This window comes from Hyla sarda, chromosome 7 (assembly GCF_029499605.1).
Source record: "Hyla sarda isolate aHylSar1 chromosome 7, aHylSar1.hap1, whole genome shotgun sequence".
Classification (NCBI taxonomy): domain Eukaryota; kingdom Metazoa; phylum Chordata; class Amphibia; order Anura; family Hylidae; genus Hyla; species Hyla sarda.
The window spans coordinates 185,922,463-185,939,949 of record NC_079195.1 but is presented as its reverse complement, the minus strand read 5'-3'; the positions used below and the strand labels follow the sequence as shown (position 1 = coordinate 185,939,949).

General features: G+C 42.6%; 2 protein-coding genes across 14 annotated transcripts in view; one reads left to right on the top strand and one right to left on the bottom strand.

Annotated features, from left to right (window-relative positions):
* RALGPS2 (Ral GEF with PH domain and SH3 binding motif 2) overlaps nt 1–17,487 on the bottom strand; it is a 264,782-nt gene that overhangs the window by 108,849 nt on the left and 138,446 nt on the right. For all 13 annotated transcript variants that reach the window (XM_056531809.1, XM_056531808.1, XM_056531819.1 and 10 more), the window contains 2 exons: nt 16,232–16,321; nt 13,465–13,557 (listed from right to left, as the gene is read on the bottom strand). In XM_056531809.1, coding sequence (XP_056387784.1) covers nt 13,465–13,557; nt 16,232–16,321 — 183 coding nt within the window. The remainder of the gene's footprint in view (nt 1–13,464; nt 13,558–16,231; nt 16,322–17,487) is intronic.
* ANGPTL1 (angiopoietin like 1) overlaps nt 1–17,487 on the top strand; it is a 98,717-nt gene that overhangs the window by 46,964 nt on the left and 34,266 nt on the right. The window lies entirely within an intron of this gene.

Below are 17,487 nucleotides of genomic sequence, written 5' to 3'. Positions count from 1 at the left end.
TAAATTCCAATGACTGGTCACTCCACTTCACCCAATCCGTTTACAGCAATAATGCAGAATTCCTGGATGTACTGGTTTCCCACGATGGTCATTCACTTTACACCAAGACCTTCTTCAAACCAGTAGATAGCAACAGCTATCTTGGCTTTGATAGTGGCCATTTTAAGAAATGGCTCGCTAATGTACCATATGGACAGTTTAAGAGGATCAGAAGGAACTGCACAAAAGACAGTGACTTTATATCACAAAGTAACATTCTAAAGGCCCGGTTCAAGGCAAAGGGCTATCCCAGATCTTTGGTGCAGTCCTCCTATAATAGGGCTCTCTCCCTCAGTCAAAATTCCTGCTTACTCCCCAAACCTGAACCAATAAATACTACCACGGAACGTACTTCCAACTTTATCACCACATACAGCCAAGAACATTATGCTATCAGGAAAATCCTCACCAAACACTGGCCAGTCCTACTGCAGGATCCCTACCTAAGAAGCAATCTTCCTTCCAAACCTCCGCTTACCTTCCGTAGAGCCCGGACACTACGGAATATCATCGCTCCCAGTAAACTCAAAACCACGATACTGCGCAATAACCCTTCCATTTTTCCCACGTTAACAGGAAGCTTCAAGTGTGGTCTTCCACGATGCAAGTGCTGTTCACACATTGCACACAACTGCCAATCATTTTCCTCCTCCGTTACCAAAGAAACCTTTAACATCAAATCATTCCTCAACTGTGGCTCCCGGTATGTCATTTACCTCTTACAGTGCTCCTGCAAACAGCAATACGTGGGTAGGACCATAAGGTGCTTTAGGGAACGCCTGAATAAGCACCGCAGCAACACCACACGCGGCTTCCTACTCCACAGTGTTTCGCGTCACCTCACTGAGCACCACCAGGGTGATTTCAGCAATATTAAGGCTACCCCCATAGAACACATCAATAAGGATGTCAACCAACGATACAACACCCTCAGAAGACGTGAGAACTTTTGGATTCATACCCTGGGCACCATCTCACCAGGGGGTCTCAATGAAATGATTGAATGTAACCTTTAACCCTCGAACGCATCCATCAGATTAATCAACCCTGATCCGCCTGTATTTACCACTAATTTTACTTTAATCACCCCATCCATCAAAAATTCTACACAAACCCCAATATACCATTCATTTCATTCTATTCTACATATTCACATGCATGTTGTGGTAAATGTGCATTATCACCCTTATGCACATGAACACACTCTCACATGTACACTGCTACTCAAATGTGTATGGTTTCACTCACATACATGCACAGTAGTACATTGGTCCAGCTCTACACATATGCATATGCTCACATGCATCTCTTGCGATGCATGTGCATTGTCACTCATATGTGTTAGTATACAACTATTAAGTACAGCTGTCCTGCTATATGGCTGCCAAACATTTGCTCACACATGTCTTTCGTGACACATGTGCATTACTACCCGTATGCTCATGTATATACACACAATTCCTTACCCACTCTACATCTCCTCGGCTGGATCTCGTGCCCCCCCAATGTATATATATATATATATATATATATATATATATATATATATGCTACCTGAACTAGGACCCCCACTCCAGTAGCTGTCACCCATTATGTACATGCCATGTACCTCCACCCCATGTCCACAGTACCCAGGTATGACTACTAGCCCATCTTCCCAATATTTGTCATCACACTCTCCTATTTTCTTTCTTAGTCCTCTCATGCTCCGTATCCCCCCATCCCCCTGTATCATGCATCACTCTCCCCTAAATAACACACTTCATTCTTATTTAAATCAATTTAATCACATCTGGATATCCTATTCCGTCCCCCTGCAGTTCTCGCCAGCTTACACAGAGCTACACACTGTTAGATGCAGCGCACGGAGCTGTCAGCATACCACTGACAGCTCTCCGGGATCACTGCTTCCTGATTGGCCCCACTAGCCACGTGACGCACGCACCTTAGCAACTCGTCCGTGGCAACTCCCCCCTGACGCGCGCCCTCGCATTACACATCACGGCCGCTGTCAGAGCTGTTCTGGCTCACATCTGGACCCCGGATGTTTTCATCTGAGGTCCGGATGTGTGGCCTGATACTGCCAGACATCGGCAGCCTCATCTTTGAGCCACACACTGAATTCCCTGTCTTAATAACATTTGGTCCCCACTGTTACCTATATAAGATGTACATTCTTTGATTACATTCGGTTTCTGTGGTTTTTCCTAATTTTTCCTATTGTTTCACATGTATGTAATTTGCATAACTCCGCCCCCTAATGTACCTGGCGCCCTTTTTTCCAGTATTTATAGAATCTCTGTTTGTATAGTCTGCATACTGATCTGAAGAAGGGGGTGGCTCCCCCGAAACGCGTAATCCTAACTTGTATCACTCTTTTATTGCTATTGCTTTTATTGGTTTTATTCATTTGCAATAAAATCCACAAGCTTTTACAATATTCCAACTTGGATTTTGGTTTATTCCTACATCTCCACGGAACCAGCAGCGCCATTTGCGAGGTCTTTTTTGCTCTTTTATGATCACCTACTCTCTCCAGGAGACGGTTTTTACCTCACCTGTAACCTCAGGCTCAGCAGCGGCTCCGGCTATTTTGTAACCCGTGCATTGGGTTGATATGCAAGTTTAATACTTGCTCTAAGGTGAGCAGTTACTACCTAAGGGGCCTGCAAGCCCCGCACCTACTTCCCTTCCTTTTCCCTCAACCACCCAACGGTATCACACGAGGCGCCCTCTCTGGTCTCTCTTTTTTTCTCCCCATACAGGTTATAAAGTAAAGAGACTCTCGTGATGATGATTAAAATGCACTTTCCATGGAAAAAATCTTTAAAAAATAAAAATAAAAAGTGCTTTTGGTTTCTATACTAAATCAGAGATCAGAATAATATTTTTTATTATTTTTTTATATGCTACTGATGAAGGATAAAATATATTCATCAAACTCAACCCCTGGACCTCCAGTTTCTGAGTCTTCTAGTCCTCCATTGCTCACCACTCACTGCTGCTTCTGAGACAAGATGTCTCAACAGATCCAGCTGTTTTCTGCCAGTTTTTGCTGAGAAGAAGTAGCAATGAGCGTTGAGCAGTGGAGGACTGTAATACATTGGACTTATATTTACAGGAATAGTAGGTAGAGAAGAACTTTAAAGGGGTACTCCGGTGGAAAACTTTTTTTTTTTAAATGAACTGGTGCCAGAAAGTTAAACAGATTTGTATCTATTAAAAAAAATATTTATCCTTCCAGTACTTATTAGCAGCTGTGTGCTATAGAGGAAAGTCTTTTGAATTTCTTTTTTGTCTTGTCCACAGTGCTCTCTGCTGACACCTCTGTCTGTGTCAGGAACGATCCAGAGCAGCATAGGTTTGCTCTGGGGATTTTCTGCTGCTCTGGACAGTTCCTGATACGGGCATCAGGTGTCAGCAGTGAGCACTGTCTACAAGACAAAAAAAGAAATAAAAAAAAAAGAATTTCCTCTGTAGCATACAGCTGCTAAAAAGTACTGGAAGGGTAAAGATTTTTTAATAGAGGTAATTTACAAATCTGTTTAACTTTCTGGCACCAGTTCATAAAAAAAAAAAAAAAATTTCCACCAGACAAGCCTGGAGCAGGTCTATCAGACAGGATGCTGAAACAAACCTAAATGGCCAGAAGCTTCTGGGACCAGTTCTACTGAGGAGCATGCACCTGTGAGGCTAACATTGCAAGAATTAAATGATTTATTACATATTTCTTTGTGTGTCAGGTTGACATGACCTGTGCAAAGAATAACTTCATCCAATAACTACAAAAAGACTCAATTATTACATAGTCTTAACCCCTTAAAGGGGTACTCCACCCCTAGACATCTTATTCCCTATCCAAAGGATAGAGAATAAGATGTGCGATCACCGCGGTCCCGCTGCTGGGGAGCCCCGGGATCGCCGCTGTGGCACTGCGCTATCATTACTGTACAGAGTGAGTTCGCTCTGTGCGTAATGACGGGCGATATAGGAGATGAAGCAGCGTGATGTCATGGCTCCGCCCCTCGTGAAATCACGGCCCGTCCCCTTAATGCAAGTCTATGGCAGGGGACGTGACGACCGCCACGCCCCCTCCCATAGACTTGTATTGAGGGGGGGAGGGCTGTGACATCACAAGTGGCGGAGCCGTGACGTCACAAGGGGCGGAGCCGTGACATAACAATGTTCCGTCCCCTGTATCGCCCGTCATTATGTGCAGAGCGAACTCACTCTGTACAGTAATGATAGCGCAGTGCCGCAGCAGCGATCCCGGAGCTCCCCAGCAGCGGGACTGTGGCGATCTGACATCTTATACCCTATCCTTTGGATATGGGATAAGATGTCTAGAGGCGGAGTACCCCTTTAAGGACGAAGCCTATTTTAACGATAAGGACCAGGCAAATTTTATTTTTGCGTTTTCATTTTTTCCTCCTCGCCTTCTAAAATCTATAACTTTGTTATATTTCCATCTACAGACCCATATAAGGGCTTGTTTTTTGCGTGACCAATTGTACTTTGGGATCACCATACATTTTCTGGTAAAATGAGAGGTTTCATTACAAAGAATTATGGCTAGATACTTTTCTATTTTTGTACCACTTAAAAACAAAATCTTAAACATTTTGTACAAAATCAGTAATATAAAAATCGCCCTATTTTGACCACCTATAACTTTTTCATTTTTCCGTATATAGAGTGGTATGAGGGCTCCGTCATCTGTACTTTTTATTGGTACCACATTTGCATATATAAAACTTTTAGATCACTTTTTATAAAAAAAAAAAAATTTTAAGAAAATGTGACAGTTTGGACATTTACACACGTGGCGATACCAAATATATATATTTTTTAAATTACGCTTTTTGGGGGAAAAATGGGAAAAAGGGACAATGTTCGTTTTTATTGGGGGAGGGGATTTTTCATTTATACATTTTCTACTTTTTTTTTATTTTATTTTTTTTTAAACTTTTTATGTCCCCATAGGGGACTATCAATAACAATCAGTTGATTGCTAATACTGTTCATTGCTAGCACTGATCAGTGTTATCGGTCATCTTCTGCTCTGGTCTGTTCGATCTCAGACCAGAGCACAAGATGCCGGGAAACGGCCGGAGGCAGGTGAAGGGACCTCCAGGCAGCCATTACAGACAATCGGATCGCTGCGGCAGCGCTGCGGGCAATCCAATCATCTATTTTAACATGTGCATTGCCGCAGATGCCGTGATCTGTATTGATCACAGCATCTGAGGGGGTTAATGGTGGACATCCGCATGATCGCTGATATCGACCATTACCGGCTGGTCCCCGGCTGATAGCTGCCGGGACCTGCAGAGAATGACGCGAGCACCGCTCCAATGCTCACGGTCATACACAGGACATATATGTACATCCTGGTGCGTTAAGTACCGCCGCACCAAGACGCACATTTACGTGAGTTAAAGTAACACTAAAAGAGTACTCCAGGCATACACATTTGTACACAAATAAATCTACCACTAAAAAGATCATCAATATAGAGGTGAATATGTTTTGGAGAGTTTTTGCCCGGAAGTCCTTTTCTGATTCGGTGCTGTGTCTGTCGCTCCAGCTCCTGCTCTTTCTCCCCCACCAGCACAGGATGGAGCATCACAAACGCACCATCACAAGGGCTTAAGTGCCCGCATTTGTTATACTCCGGCACAAAGCACAAAGGCTGACTACATCATCATTACATTTACTTAAAGGGGTACTACCGGTGGAAAATACATTTCTTCAAATCAACTGGTGCCAGGAAGTTAAACATATTTGTAAATTACTTCTATTTAAAAATCTTAATCCTTCCAGTACTTAGCTGCTTTATGCTCCACAGGAAGTTGTATTTCTTTCTGGAGTTCTTATGTGTCTGACTAAAGTGCTCTCTGCTGACACCTCTGTCCATATCAGGAACTGCCCAGAGTAGAAGCAAATCCCCATAGCAAACCTATCCTGCTCTGGAAAGTCCTGATATGGACAGAGGTGGCAGCGGAGAGCACTGTGGTCAGACAGAGAGGAAATTATAAAAGAAAACAACTTCCTCTGGATCATACAGCAGCTGATAAGTACTGGAGGGGTTAAGATTCTTAAATAGAAGTAATTTACAAATCTGTTTAACTTTCTGGCACTGAAAAATTGTGGCTAGGCTGGAAGGAATTACGCTGGCAGGGTGGGAGGGGTGACACACAGAGCTGGGAGGAATGTCAGAAAATGTTGGCACTGGCAGCACATGCTTGGTGCTCAGCAATGTTCGGAAGTTCACTCCGAGAATAAATGGCGTGGTGGCCATACATGTGTCCTGTGCTGTCCATTCAGTGTTTACAGGCCCAGCAGGGGTCCAGGTGGTCAGACCCTCACCAATCCTCTAAGAATCCCCTATTCTGGGGATAGGGGATAATATACTAAAAATGAAATACCCCTTTAGGGTAGGGTCACACATAGCATACATGCAGCATATTTCACGCTGCACAAAATCCGATGCACAACGGGAAATACGCTGTATATTCTATGAGCAGAGACAGTGCTGGGAGTTTGGCTTTACACGGGTTGGCACAGTTGCGGTTTAGTTAGTTTTTTTTCTTTGCTCAACAAAAAGCTGAGTCCTACAACAGTCTAAAAAATAGACCATAACAAAAATCTTGCACTAAACAAATCACAGAAAGACAAATGAATCTTTATTGGGACATGTTCAAACATTAAAAAAATAGACACAATGAAAAAATGCACCAGACTACAGAAGATTTTAGGTATTTAGGACCCATAGGAGATGGATATGTGGTAGCCTTGGGGGGTGTAGGGTAGTTGGGATGTTGTGGTAGAGAAGGGGTTAACGTTAACCCTATAGTTTGTGACGCCAGGCTGAGTGCTAGTATGCTGAGGTAATTCTCCGGCCTATCGCCGCCCTTCCCACAAATATAATTAAATGACTGAAGGTCCACAATGTACTTGAACTTGGGTAACTTTACTTAAGTGCTTGCTGTACATCCAATGAACAATGACAGTCTCAGGAATACAGTCTTTATATGGCTCAATGACTGACAATTGTTGCGGACCTTGAAATAAATTAAAGTCTCTGAATTTAGGGTAATTCTAGCAGATCCGTCCAGATTTAGGGGATAGATAAGGTCCGGTGATCTTGCAGAGTGCATGGGGATTGATACACTCAGAATTTAGAAGTTATCGTCCGTCGCCGCAAGGTTCAGGCCTAGACTCACAGATCTCAGCAGCGCAGATGCTTCTTGCTTGCTTGCACAGGAACAAGAGAGCGAGAAGATGGCAGCAAGAAGAGGGGGCGGGGCATATCTGAATCGTCCGAACATCCGTCATTCACTGTTACAATGAGTGATGGGATTGACTACGTCACAAGGACCTCCAAAGGTCCTCAAGCAGAAATATCATAGAGTTCACCTAACCATGTGACCCGCAGGTCCTGTTACGCTATGGGACAGGTAATTATTTATAGAGCTTTTATATAATATTTACATGCTTCCTAAGTAAGCTATTGGTGCAATAACTATCTGAATGACAGGTGACTAGGGGTGGATAGGACAATAGGAACCCCGACGTCCTAGGGACTCTGGCTATGGGGACCCACAATAAAAAGGTACCGGGACCGGGACCCCACAGATACAGAATAAGATAATATGCATAAAAGGACAACCTAACCAATAAGGCATATAACAAATATTATATATTATTATATTTTATCATCTAATTCTGTATCCATCTCCTATGGGTCCTATATACCTATCTTCTGTTTGTGGTCTGGTGCTTATTATCATTGTGTCTATTTTTAATGTTTATACATGTCCCAATAAAGATTAATTTGTCTTTTTGTGATTTGTTTAGAGCTCGATTTTAGTTTTGGTCTTGCAAATTTTTAGTGCACGCTTACCTACTGTCTGTGTAGGGTATCTGTCTATCGGTGACTATATATTTAGTATTGTAGTGAATGAGAACCATATAAAACAGTGTGTGTACATTGTTTCATACAGTCTTACTGTATGGCAACCATGTGTACAAACGTATGAATACGCACCCTTACTCTTATCCATGGGCCATGTCTGGTATTTCACCTCTATATGGTACAGCTGCAATACCAGACACAGCCCATGGACAATGGCAACGCTGTTTCTGGAAATAAAGGAAACCACTTTTTCTAATTCTATATAACACTTTTTTTTTTTTATTAAAACTAACACCCACCCTGTAAACAGACATGGTTTAACTCAAGCTAAGGTAGTGCCGAGGTAAGTAAACACGACTTACTCCCTAAAGGCCCCAATACCTCTGTTATGTACTTGTGTGCCTTTACAGACGCTATATTCATTGAAATTAAGAAAACCAAGGGGTAATTATTTATCCATACAGAGACAATTCATAAAGGTACGCAGATGCTGCAGCACTTCAGGGGCTTCCAGCCGTCATATTACAGGCTAAGCAAAATAGAAGCTGATTTTAATGACTTTATAGTCATGTGTTGTTTCTATGCAGTGAATGCCAGTCAATCCAGGCCTGAAAAGAAGCTTCACATATGGAATAGCTGGCTGAAGTATTAGGGAAAACACCCATATAAAGGCTTTTGTTGAAACTAGAGATGAGCGAACTTACAGTAAATTCGATTCGTCACGAACTTCTCGGCTCGGCAGTTGATGACTTTTCCTGCGTAAATTAGTTCAGCCTTCAGGTGCTCCGGTGGGCTGGAAAAGGTGGATACAGTCCTTGGAAAGAGTCTCCTAGGACTGTATCCACCTTTTTCAGCCCACGGGAGCACCTGAAAGCTGAACTAATTTATGCAAGATAAGACATCAACTACCGAGCCGAGAAGTTTGTGACGAATCGAATTTACTGTAAGTTCGCTCATCTCTAGTTGAGACCTTGGATATTGGCTTGGATACTATCTAGGGCTGCAACAAATGATTAATTGCACATTCGATTAATTGCCGGTAAATGAATCGATTAAATGGGTAAAAAAGCAAAAATGACCAAAAGAGGGTGTTTATTTTTTTTGGCTTTAGTTTAAAAAACATATGTACGGTAGGCATATAAAAACAGGTAAATCGTTTTTTAATGTTTTCCCTGCACCCCTATTATTATTTGGCACAGTCTTTCGCAACAAGGATGCCTCCAGCTGTTGCAAAACAACAACTCCCAGCATGCCCGGACAGCCGAAGGCTGTCCGGGCATGCTGGGAGTTGTAGTTTTGCAACAGCTGGAGGCACCCTTGTTGGGAAACACTGACTTTGCATTTAAAGCAAAACTGTCACCTCCGTATGAGTTACGGAGGTGCAGGCACCATGAGTTAGGGTATAATGTGATCTAAAAGAAGATCCGTTTCCTAACTTTGCCTGCGGTTTGTAAAGTTATATTCCTGCTTTCTTGTAATACCGGGAAACAGTCGGAGGGGCTGGCTGACTCTGGCAGCGGCTCGCCTCCTCCTCGCCCATCACAGCACTGCAACTTCATATTACCATGTGGGAAGCAGGCGTTGAAGTGCAGTGCCACACACAGAGGTGCAGCGCTGACCCCAAAAATTTGTAACAAATGTCATAACACCAGCGTTGTGACATTTTAATTTGTTTTTTTGCTTAATAACTAATAGGAGCGCGATTCATCGACAACGAATCCAGTTATTGTTTTTAATCGATAATATCGATTAATCATTGCAGCCCTAACACTTCAGAAGGGGCCAGGTGGATTGGAAAGATTAAACATGAGACATTAAAATAAAAATTAAAAGCTAAAAGGACTTAAATGGGCACTCTCTTTAAAACTAATTTATGCTATTGCACTTATGGTAAATAAAAAAAATCTTTCTAATGTACTTTGTTTAAAAAATAATAATCAAGTTTAATTTGTGTTTAAAAAAGCTGCCACTAGGTGTTTCCCTTCTTGTCCAGAGCATATTTCCTCCCATCTCTTGTACAGACTTTGGACTCCTGCTGGGCTGGGAGAAGTCCAAAATCAGGAAATGCAGTGTGGAGTGCTGAGGGGTGTGTTTGCAGCCTTAGCCAATCATAGCTCATCTCACACTGAACAGTGTGTAGCAGAGTGAGCAGTGTGTAGCAGAGTGAGGGAGGAAGTTCTCCCCTGTATGGTTTCAGATGATGACACGGCTGCTGGGGAACACCCCTTCCTAGTCTGCGAGTCTGAGAGACTGAGCAGAAAATACAGAGCAATATCAAGGTAGAAAACTAAAAAAAATATAAAAATAAAGGCAGGGGGTGGTTTATTATGATGGGGCAGTGAACTAGGAGGATTATAAAATTTAACAACATCACGAGAGGTGATTTTTAACTAAAGCAAAATACTTAGATACTCCAACCCTGGGAACAAACAGAATAAAACCCAAAATCTGGGTTTATTGAAAATCAGACCACACTATAAAAACACTTGGGGTTTACCAACCCCGGCGCCCTGATCCAATATTCTGGAGCACTGTTCATAGACAGAGCGATGTACTCACTTGGCCGGCTGCAAAGAAGCGACTGGGAGATTCAGCCAAACAAAAAATCTGAATGAGATCACAGATGTTCTCACACAGGACAATAACACAGATTAAACATATCCAGCCCAGCAGCAATGACTATTCATCATAACAGTATGACAGACGCTTTATACCTTTGGGATTGATACTGCAAGGAAATTAAAGGTCTATATATCATATAATGGCTAGAAATTTCGAGTCATGCTAGAGGAAGATGAATAACATGAAGACGTTATGGAGACTTGAACATTGGTGTAAGTACATTTATCATGGTCACAATGTACTGTATATGGGTAAAGTAATGCACTTGGATGTAATTTCTGGGACTGGAAACTCACGACCTTTCTCCTTTAGACTAATTTTTTATTCATTTGTTTTCCAACCTTGTCATTTTCCTTGTTCATTAACCTGGCCATACAGTTGTGGGCTGACACCTATCTCTTCCAACCCCCCCCCCCCACACGCATTCAAACTCCGCTTAAAAGAAAGAGTGTGCATGTGTTCTGAATGGAGAATTACAGTAAACCGCTTCTAGACCCATCACGGAGAACAAAGAAACGGGTAAGTTGAAATCTAGCTGCCTGCTCCTTATCTCTCATGGCATCTGTCATCCGAGTCAGGAGGCCCCTATAAACCTTAGATGGTTGGCAGGTTTGGATGACAATAATCTCATGTGTATGGCCAGCACTGCTTGCAAGGGACTACAATCGAGCTGTATAATTAAAGATTAAAAGGGGTATTCCGGCTTTATACAGCTCATCCCCTATCCAGGTGTCCCGCTGCTGGGGACCCCCGCGTTCTCGGTGCAGCCCCCGACATTCTGTTTCGGGCTAAGAGTACGAGATAGTGACGAGATAGACATGAATGGAGGGGGTGCGGCGTGATGTCACTAGGGGGCATGGGGTCAAGTTCCCGTCTCGGATGCAGCGTCCGGCACAGAATGTTGGGGGCTGCACCGAGATTGCGGGGGGTCCCCAGCGACGGGACCCCTGGATAGCGGATAAGATGTATAAAGCCGGAATACCCCTTTAATCTTTAATTATACAGCTCCATTGTAGTCCCTTGCAAGCAGTGCTGGCCATACACATTAGATTATTGTAAGATGATAAGATGTATAAAGCCGGAATACCCCCTTAATATTATACACTGTCAGCAACTCTATGTAAGCTATATTATTTATTGCTATACAGAAAAAACATGGCACCTACAGTTCTATAGTAAGGAGGTGCAGGGACTCTATGCTGCCAAAAAGGCTCTGTGCATACACCACTAAACAGACCTCACACATCTCCATTCATAGACCTTTCTTGAAACAACCGTGCAGTTGTATAGTCATTTTGTGCACCCTAGCTGTAATGTCCGTTTCTTCCGATGGGCAGTGTATACAGCAAGAACTATTCTTCAAACCTGAATGAACTACGCAAATTCTACATGCATAGCTGGTCTCTATTACAGACTCTTCTGTCACCTTGACCTTCACTCTCCAGTAATAGAATGAGTCTCCTATATTCAACTCTTTACTTTATTTGTCTGTTCCTCACAATTCAGGGGGATGCAGTCTAAAAGGAGCTGCTCCTTTACCCTCCTGTTATCACAACAGTATGGCTGTCACTGTACAGTGCTCCCTCAAGTTACAATATTAATTGGTTCCAGGACGACCATTGTATGTTGAAACCATTGTAGGTTGAGACCATAACTCTATGGAAACCTGGTAATTGGTTCTGAAGCCCCAAAATGTCATCCAAAAATAGGAAAAAGTGTGGATTAAAAATAAGTAGATAACTAATATAGATAAAGCAAATCCTTACATATAAAAGTAAGAAAGATCTGCTGGAAGCTGTAAATCACTATCTTTTTCAGTGTTTCCCAAAAAGGTTGCCTCCTGCTGTTGCAAAACTACAACTCCCAGCATGCCCGGACAGCCGAAGGCTGTCCGGGCATGCTGGGAGTTGCAGTTTTGCAACAGCTGGAGGCACCCTCTTTGGGAAACACTGGTCTATGTAGAGGAAAGGCACTTCTTCAGGGTCCTGTACAGAACACGCAATGTCCTAAAAAAAAAAAGTAACATTGAGTCGCCCTTACTTGGTGTCCAAAGGAGCAGCTAACCCTGGAACAGGTAAAGAGTACAGAACATTTAATACCTCCCTGTACTGTAGGGGGCACTACCAGACACCAGTCAGTGCATACGCTTCAGTAATACAGGGGTTTTACCAGTGAAATATCCATTCTGATTGATCGGTTCTTCCAGCCATTGGCATGTTTTGCAGATTCCATAGCATTGTATGTTGAGTCTGGTTTCAAGTTACAATGGTCCAGAAAAGACCACTGTATGTTGAAACTATTGTATGTTGAGGCCATTGTAAGTTGAGGGATCACTGTATCCCCGGATCTCTGCAGCAAGTGATCCTTCTAATGGACACGCGTGGAATGCACAGCGAGTCTGTAACAGATTAACACCAGTCCATGAACTCTTCTCACATGCCGAGAGTGACAGGAACCTGACTCGCAGTCAAAACACCATTCCACAACTCAAACTCAATTACAGAAGACTTACCATGCACGGTGCACTGGAGGTGGATGAATACCCCATCACTATACCGGGGCCTGCACAGTCTTATTTCAGAGTTCACAGTGGTCTCCTTTTGTTGACTTCCCACATGTTGCAAAACTACAGCTTTGATCATGCCCTGAGGCTGGAGGTTCCCTTCTCCCCAATATAAGTATGGCTTCTAATAACTCAGGGTTATAAGGCCTAGAAGCCAATACTGTGCTAATATAGAAGAGTATCTTCCAACGGATCCTTTCCTTACAACATTATTCAAGGCTGATGTTGCATTTAACAAGGATTTAAGCGCTGAAAAACTGCAGACATCTACTGAGAACAAATGACATCCATACAAGTCATAAAAAATATGTATTTTACTTACTGCCCAGGTCTTGGTAAGTCGGAAGATCGGAGCACTTTGTAACCCGGACACCACAGCCATTAATGCATGCAGGTTGTTCAGCTCATAAAGTTTCTATGGACATATAAAACAGATATTAGAATTTCTCCTTTTACCTGCTACTATGTTAGATGCACAGTAAACAAATCTCTTCGATCGGTGCCCACCCAGGGCTGTAGGAATGATTGCTGGAAGGTTCAGGCAGCCCTTTGGTGCTGTCATTCGGCAGGCAAAAAAAAAAAAAAATCCCCCAAAAAACATTTTTTTTTTTTTTTTTTTTTTACTGAGTTCTACTGCTGGTAACTCCAAATAAAATTAAGTGCAAGGTCCTGAAAAAAATCTGGAAAAAAAACATTTAAAAAATGCTTTTTTTAGTAATTTGAAAAACTTTTTAGAGGCTTTAACCCACATACTATTTTTGCATATCATTTAAATTGCCCTATTCTGATGACTAACTTTTTTTCCTTATATGGGGATGTATGTGGGCTTATTTTTATGCCATCAGTGGTAGTTTTTATTACTACCATTTAAATGGGGATTTCCAGGCAAAAACTTTTTTTTTATATATATATCAACTGGCTCCGGAAAGTTAAACAGATTTGTAAATTACTTCGATTAAAAAATCTTAATCCTTCCAATAGTTATTAGCTTCTGAAGTTGAGTTGCTGTTTTCTGTCTAACTGTTTTCTGATGACTCACGTCCCAGGAGCTGTGCAGTTCCTATGGGGATATTTTCCCATCATGTAAGGGATATGGGGTAAGGGACATCATCATTGAGCAGTTAGACAGAAAACTTCAGAAGCTAATAACTATTGGAAGGATTAAGATTTTTTAATAGAAGTAATTTACAAATCTGTTTAACTTTCCAGAGCCAGTTGATATATAAAAAAAAGTTTTTGCCTGGATAACCCCTTTAAGTTTGGATGAGACATTTTGATCACTTTTTATTAATTTTTTTCCCCTGACATATGATGTGACCAAAAGCATTTGGTATTTTCTGTCATTGTTGGTGTTTGGGATTTCTTTTACGTTATGGCTGTTCACTGTGCAGGATGATAAACATTATATTCTAACAAAAAAATTATTTAATATTTTACATTTTGAGTTACTTAGGAGACAATTATATGAAATTAATAAATTGCTTTCACTGTACACTGTTACCCCTAGCATTGAAGGATGTGATCGGTGCTCCACTGATACAGCCTGACAGAGCCAGCCCGTATCATTGGAGCGATGGTCCAGTGGCAGGAGGCTGGGTAAGGAAACCTCTGCTGCCATTTGAACTCATCGGTACTGTGTCATCTTGAAATTAAACATGGCCATAGCCTAAGACAATATAATGTAAAATAAATATATATTATTGAAATGCGCTGATACTGCTGCAGATCATTGCATAGACTGGAAAAAAGCTGTATGGTTAAACTTCATGGGAGAGATTTTTTTTTTTAAATCTGTGTGGAGGAAGAGTGGTTCAGTCCCCATTACAACCAGATCGCTTCTTTCATTTTTAAAGAGGCCTGTGAAAAATGAAAGAAGCAATCGAATCGGTTACTATGGGCAACTGCACCACTTTTCCTTTTCCTTTGATAAATCACCTCCATGTGTTTAGTTTTTATAAAAGCTAGTAGAACTTATATACAGTGGTCCCTCAACATACGATGGTAATCCGTTCCAAACGGACCATCGTTTGTTGAAACCATCGTATGCATGTGCAATGTAAAGTATAGGACAGTGGGCTACAACCTGCGGACCTCCAGATGTTGCAAAACTACAACACCCTGCATGCCCGGACAGCCAACGGCTGTCCAGGCATGCTGGGAGTTGTAGTTTTGCAACATCTGGGAGGTCCACAGGTTGACGACCACTGGTATTGGAGGTTATACTCACGTGTCCCCGCCGCTCCGGACCGTCACAGCTTGTCACCGCTGCCCTGGATGTCTCCTTCCATCGCTGTCGCCGCGTCCCCGACTCTCCGGCAAGGCCTCTGCTTACCCGGCATCCTCGCTCTTCGTTACCGTCATCACGTTGCTACGCACGCCGCTCCTATTGGATGACGGGACGGCTTGTGCAGTGACGTGATGACGACGATTGAGAGCGTCGACGATGCAGGGGATCCCAAAGAGGACGCGCCGGAGCCCCGAGGACAGGTAAGTGATCGTCAGCGGACCACACGGGGCACCGTAAACGGCTATCCGGTGGCAGCTGAAGCAGTCTGCGCTGCCAGATAGCCGTTTATGCGATGGCCCCGACATACAAAAGCATCGTATGTTGATGCTGCCTTCAACATGCGATGGCCTCAAAGAGGCCATCGTATGTTGAAATGATCATATGTCGGGGTCATCGTAGGTCAGGGGGGTTACTGTACATTTCTATAAACTCTTTTTGAGTAGAAGCAGCAATTATAAGGCCATTTTCTTCCTCCTTCTCTGCAATTTTTAAGTGTTGGAAGAAATACCTGCTATCACATACATCAATGTCTAAATGTTGGGTCTGGGCTCTGCTTAGAATTGCACTATAAAGCCTCATTCCACATACCTCCAGGACTACACTGGGAGAGTTCATGGACTCACAGGGCGCCTGGAAGCATTTAATGGAGCCCGAGAGCTGCCAAATGAGGTGTCAGGGATAAATATTTATCCATGGGTGTGAGCATTCTAAGTATGTGGTGCCCATGTCTTATATTAAACATCAAGACAAGCTAAAAAAAATAAAATAAAAACATAAAATAAATGCTACCGACATTTCTCACCTTCGCAGTTTTTATATAATGGCTCAAGACCTCTGCACGAATCTTTAGTGTTTGTGCATGAAGAATCTCTCTCACAACCCAAAAGCTCACCTGCAAAATAAGAAAATACAGAAATATGGACTCAAGCGCACAGAACAAATGTTATAGGCTGTTACATTAATACACCGGCATTCAATGAGCCCTTTCAGCACAAGGTTTCTGAACGCCATCCAACTCATCTAGGAAGGAAACAGATTGGTACAGATCGGAGTGAAGGCTGAAAATCCTTTCACAGTATTACAGCTTTGTGTCAGAATAACTTGTCAGCCGTATACAGAGCGGAGGATATAAGGCAGAGTCGCTGCTGAAATGGTTTACAAGCTCCCTGGTTTTATATAAACAAAGATTTATCACTGAACGATGGGACGTCCAGAAACTTTCAAATATCATTTGTTTATCAAGCTTTACTGTGGTGTCCCGACACCGGATTTCATACTCTTCCTTGGTAATTAGTCCCCAAAGTTAGAGTCCCTAGGACTGTCGGGGTTCACTTTCCTCATTTAACCCCTAGTCACCCCTTAGTCATTTAATATTTGTAAATATTATCTATATAAATAAATGTATATGGTGATACTGCGGGTCATGTGACCAAGTTGCAGAACTCTATGGATTTTGCTAAAGGACCTTTGGTGGTTTTGGACATGTGATCACCCACAATCCATTGTAACGGTGAGTGACAGCTGATTGGACCAATCCAAAACGGTCAGCCCCTGCCCATACAAGGGAGCTGCGCCATCTTGTCGCTCTCTTGGGTTGCTGACTTTGGACGAGGTAGGACCTCCGCAGCTTACAAGACAAATTACTAGGCCCAAAGCCTTGCGGCTTAGGCCTGCGCTAGTGACGGATAGTTCTTACAATTCCCCGCTATCTCCGCAAGATCTCCGGACCTAATCCAACCCCTAAATCCGGCGGATCTATGCAAATACAATCCTCAAAATCTAAAAGGGAACTTTCCGGTCCTAAGAATCTGTCAATCACTGCTGTTCTGTTTGTAAAGACTCTGTTATCTGGACTGTTACCGTTACTGCATATACAGAAAATCTTCAGTAAAGATTCCTGCAAGTTTTAAGTTCAGCACTGCTGTGGACAATTTATTCTACACTCACCTATCGCTCTTGGGAAGGGTGGCGATCACTTCAGAGTTTAACCCTCACCCTGGCGTCACGAGTGACAAGGGTTAACAGCGCCCTTTATTATATTGAACATCAACACCCCTT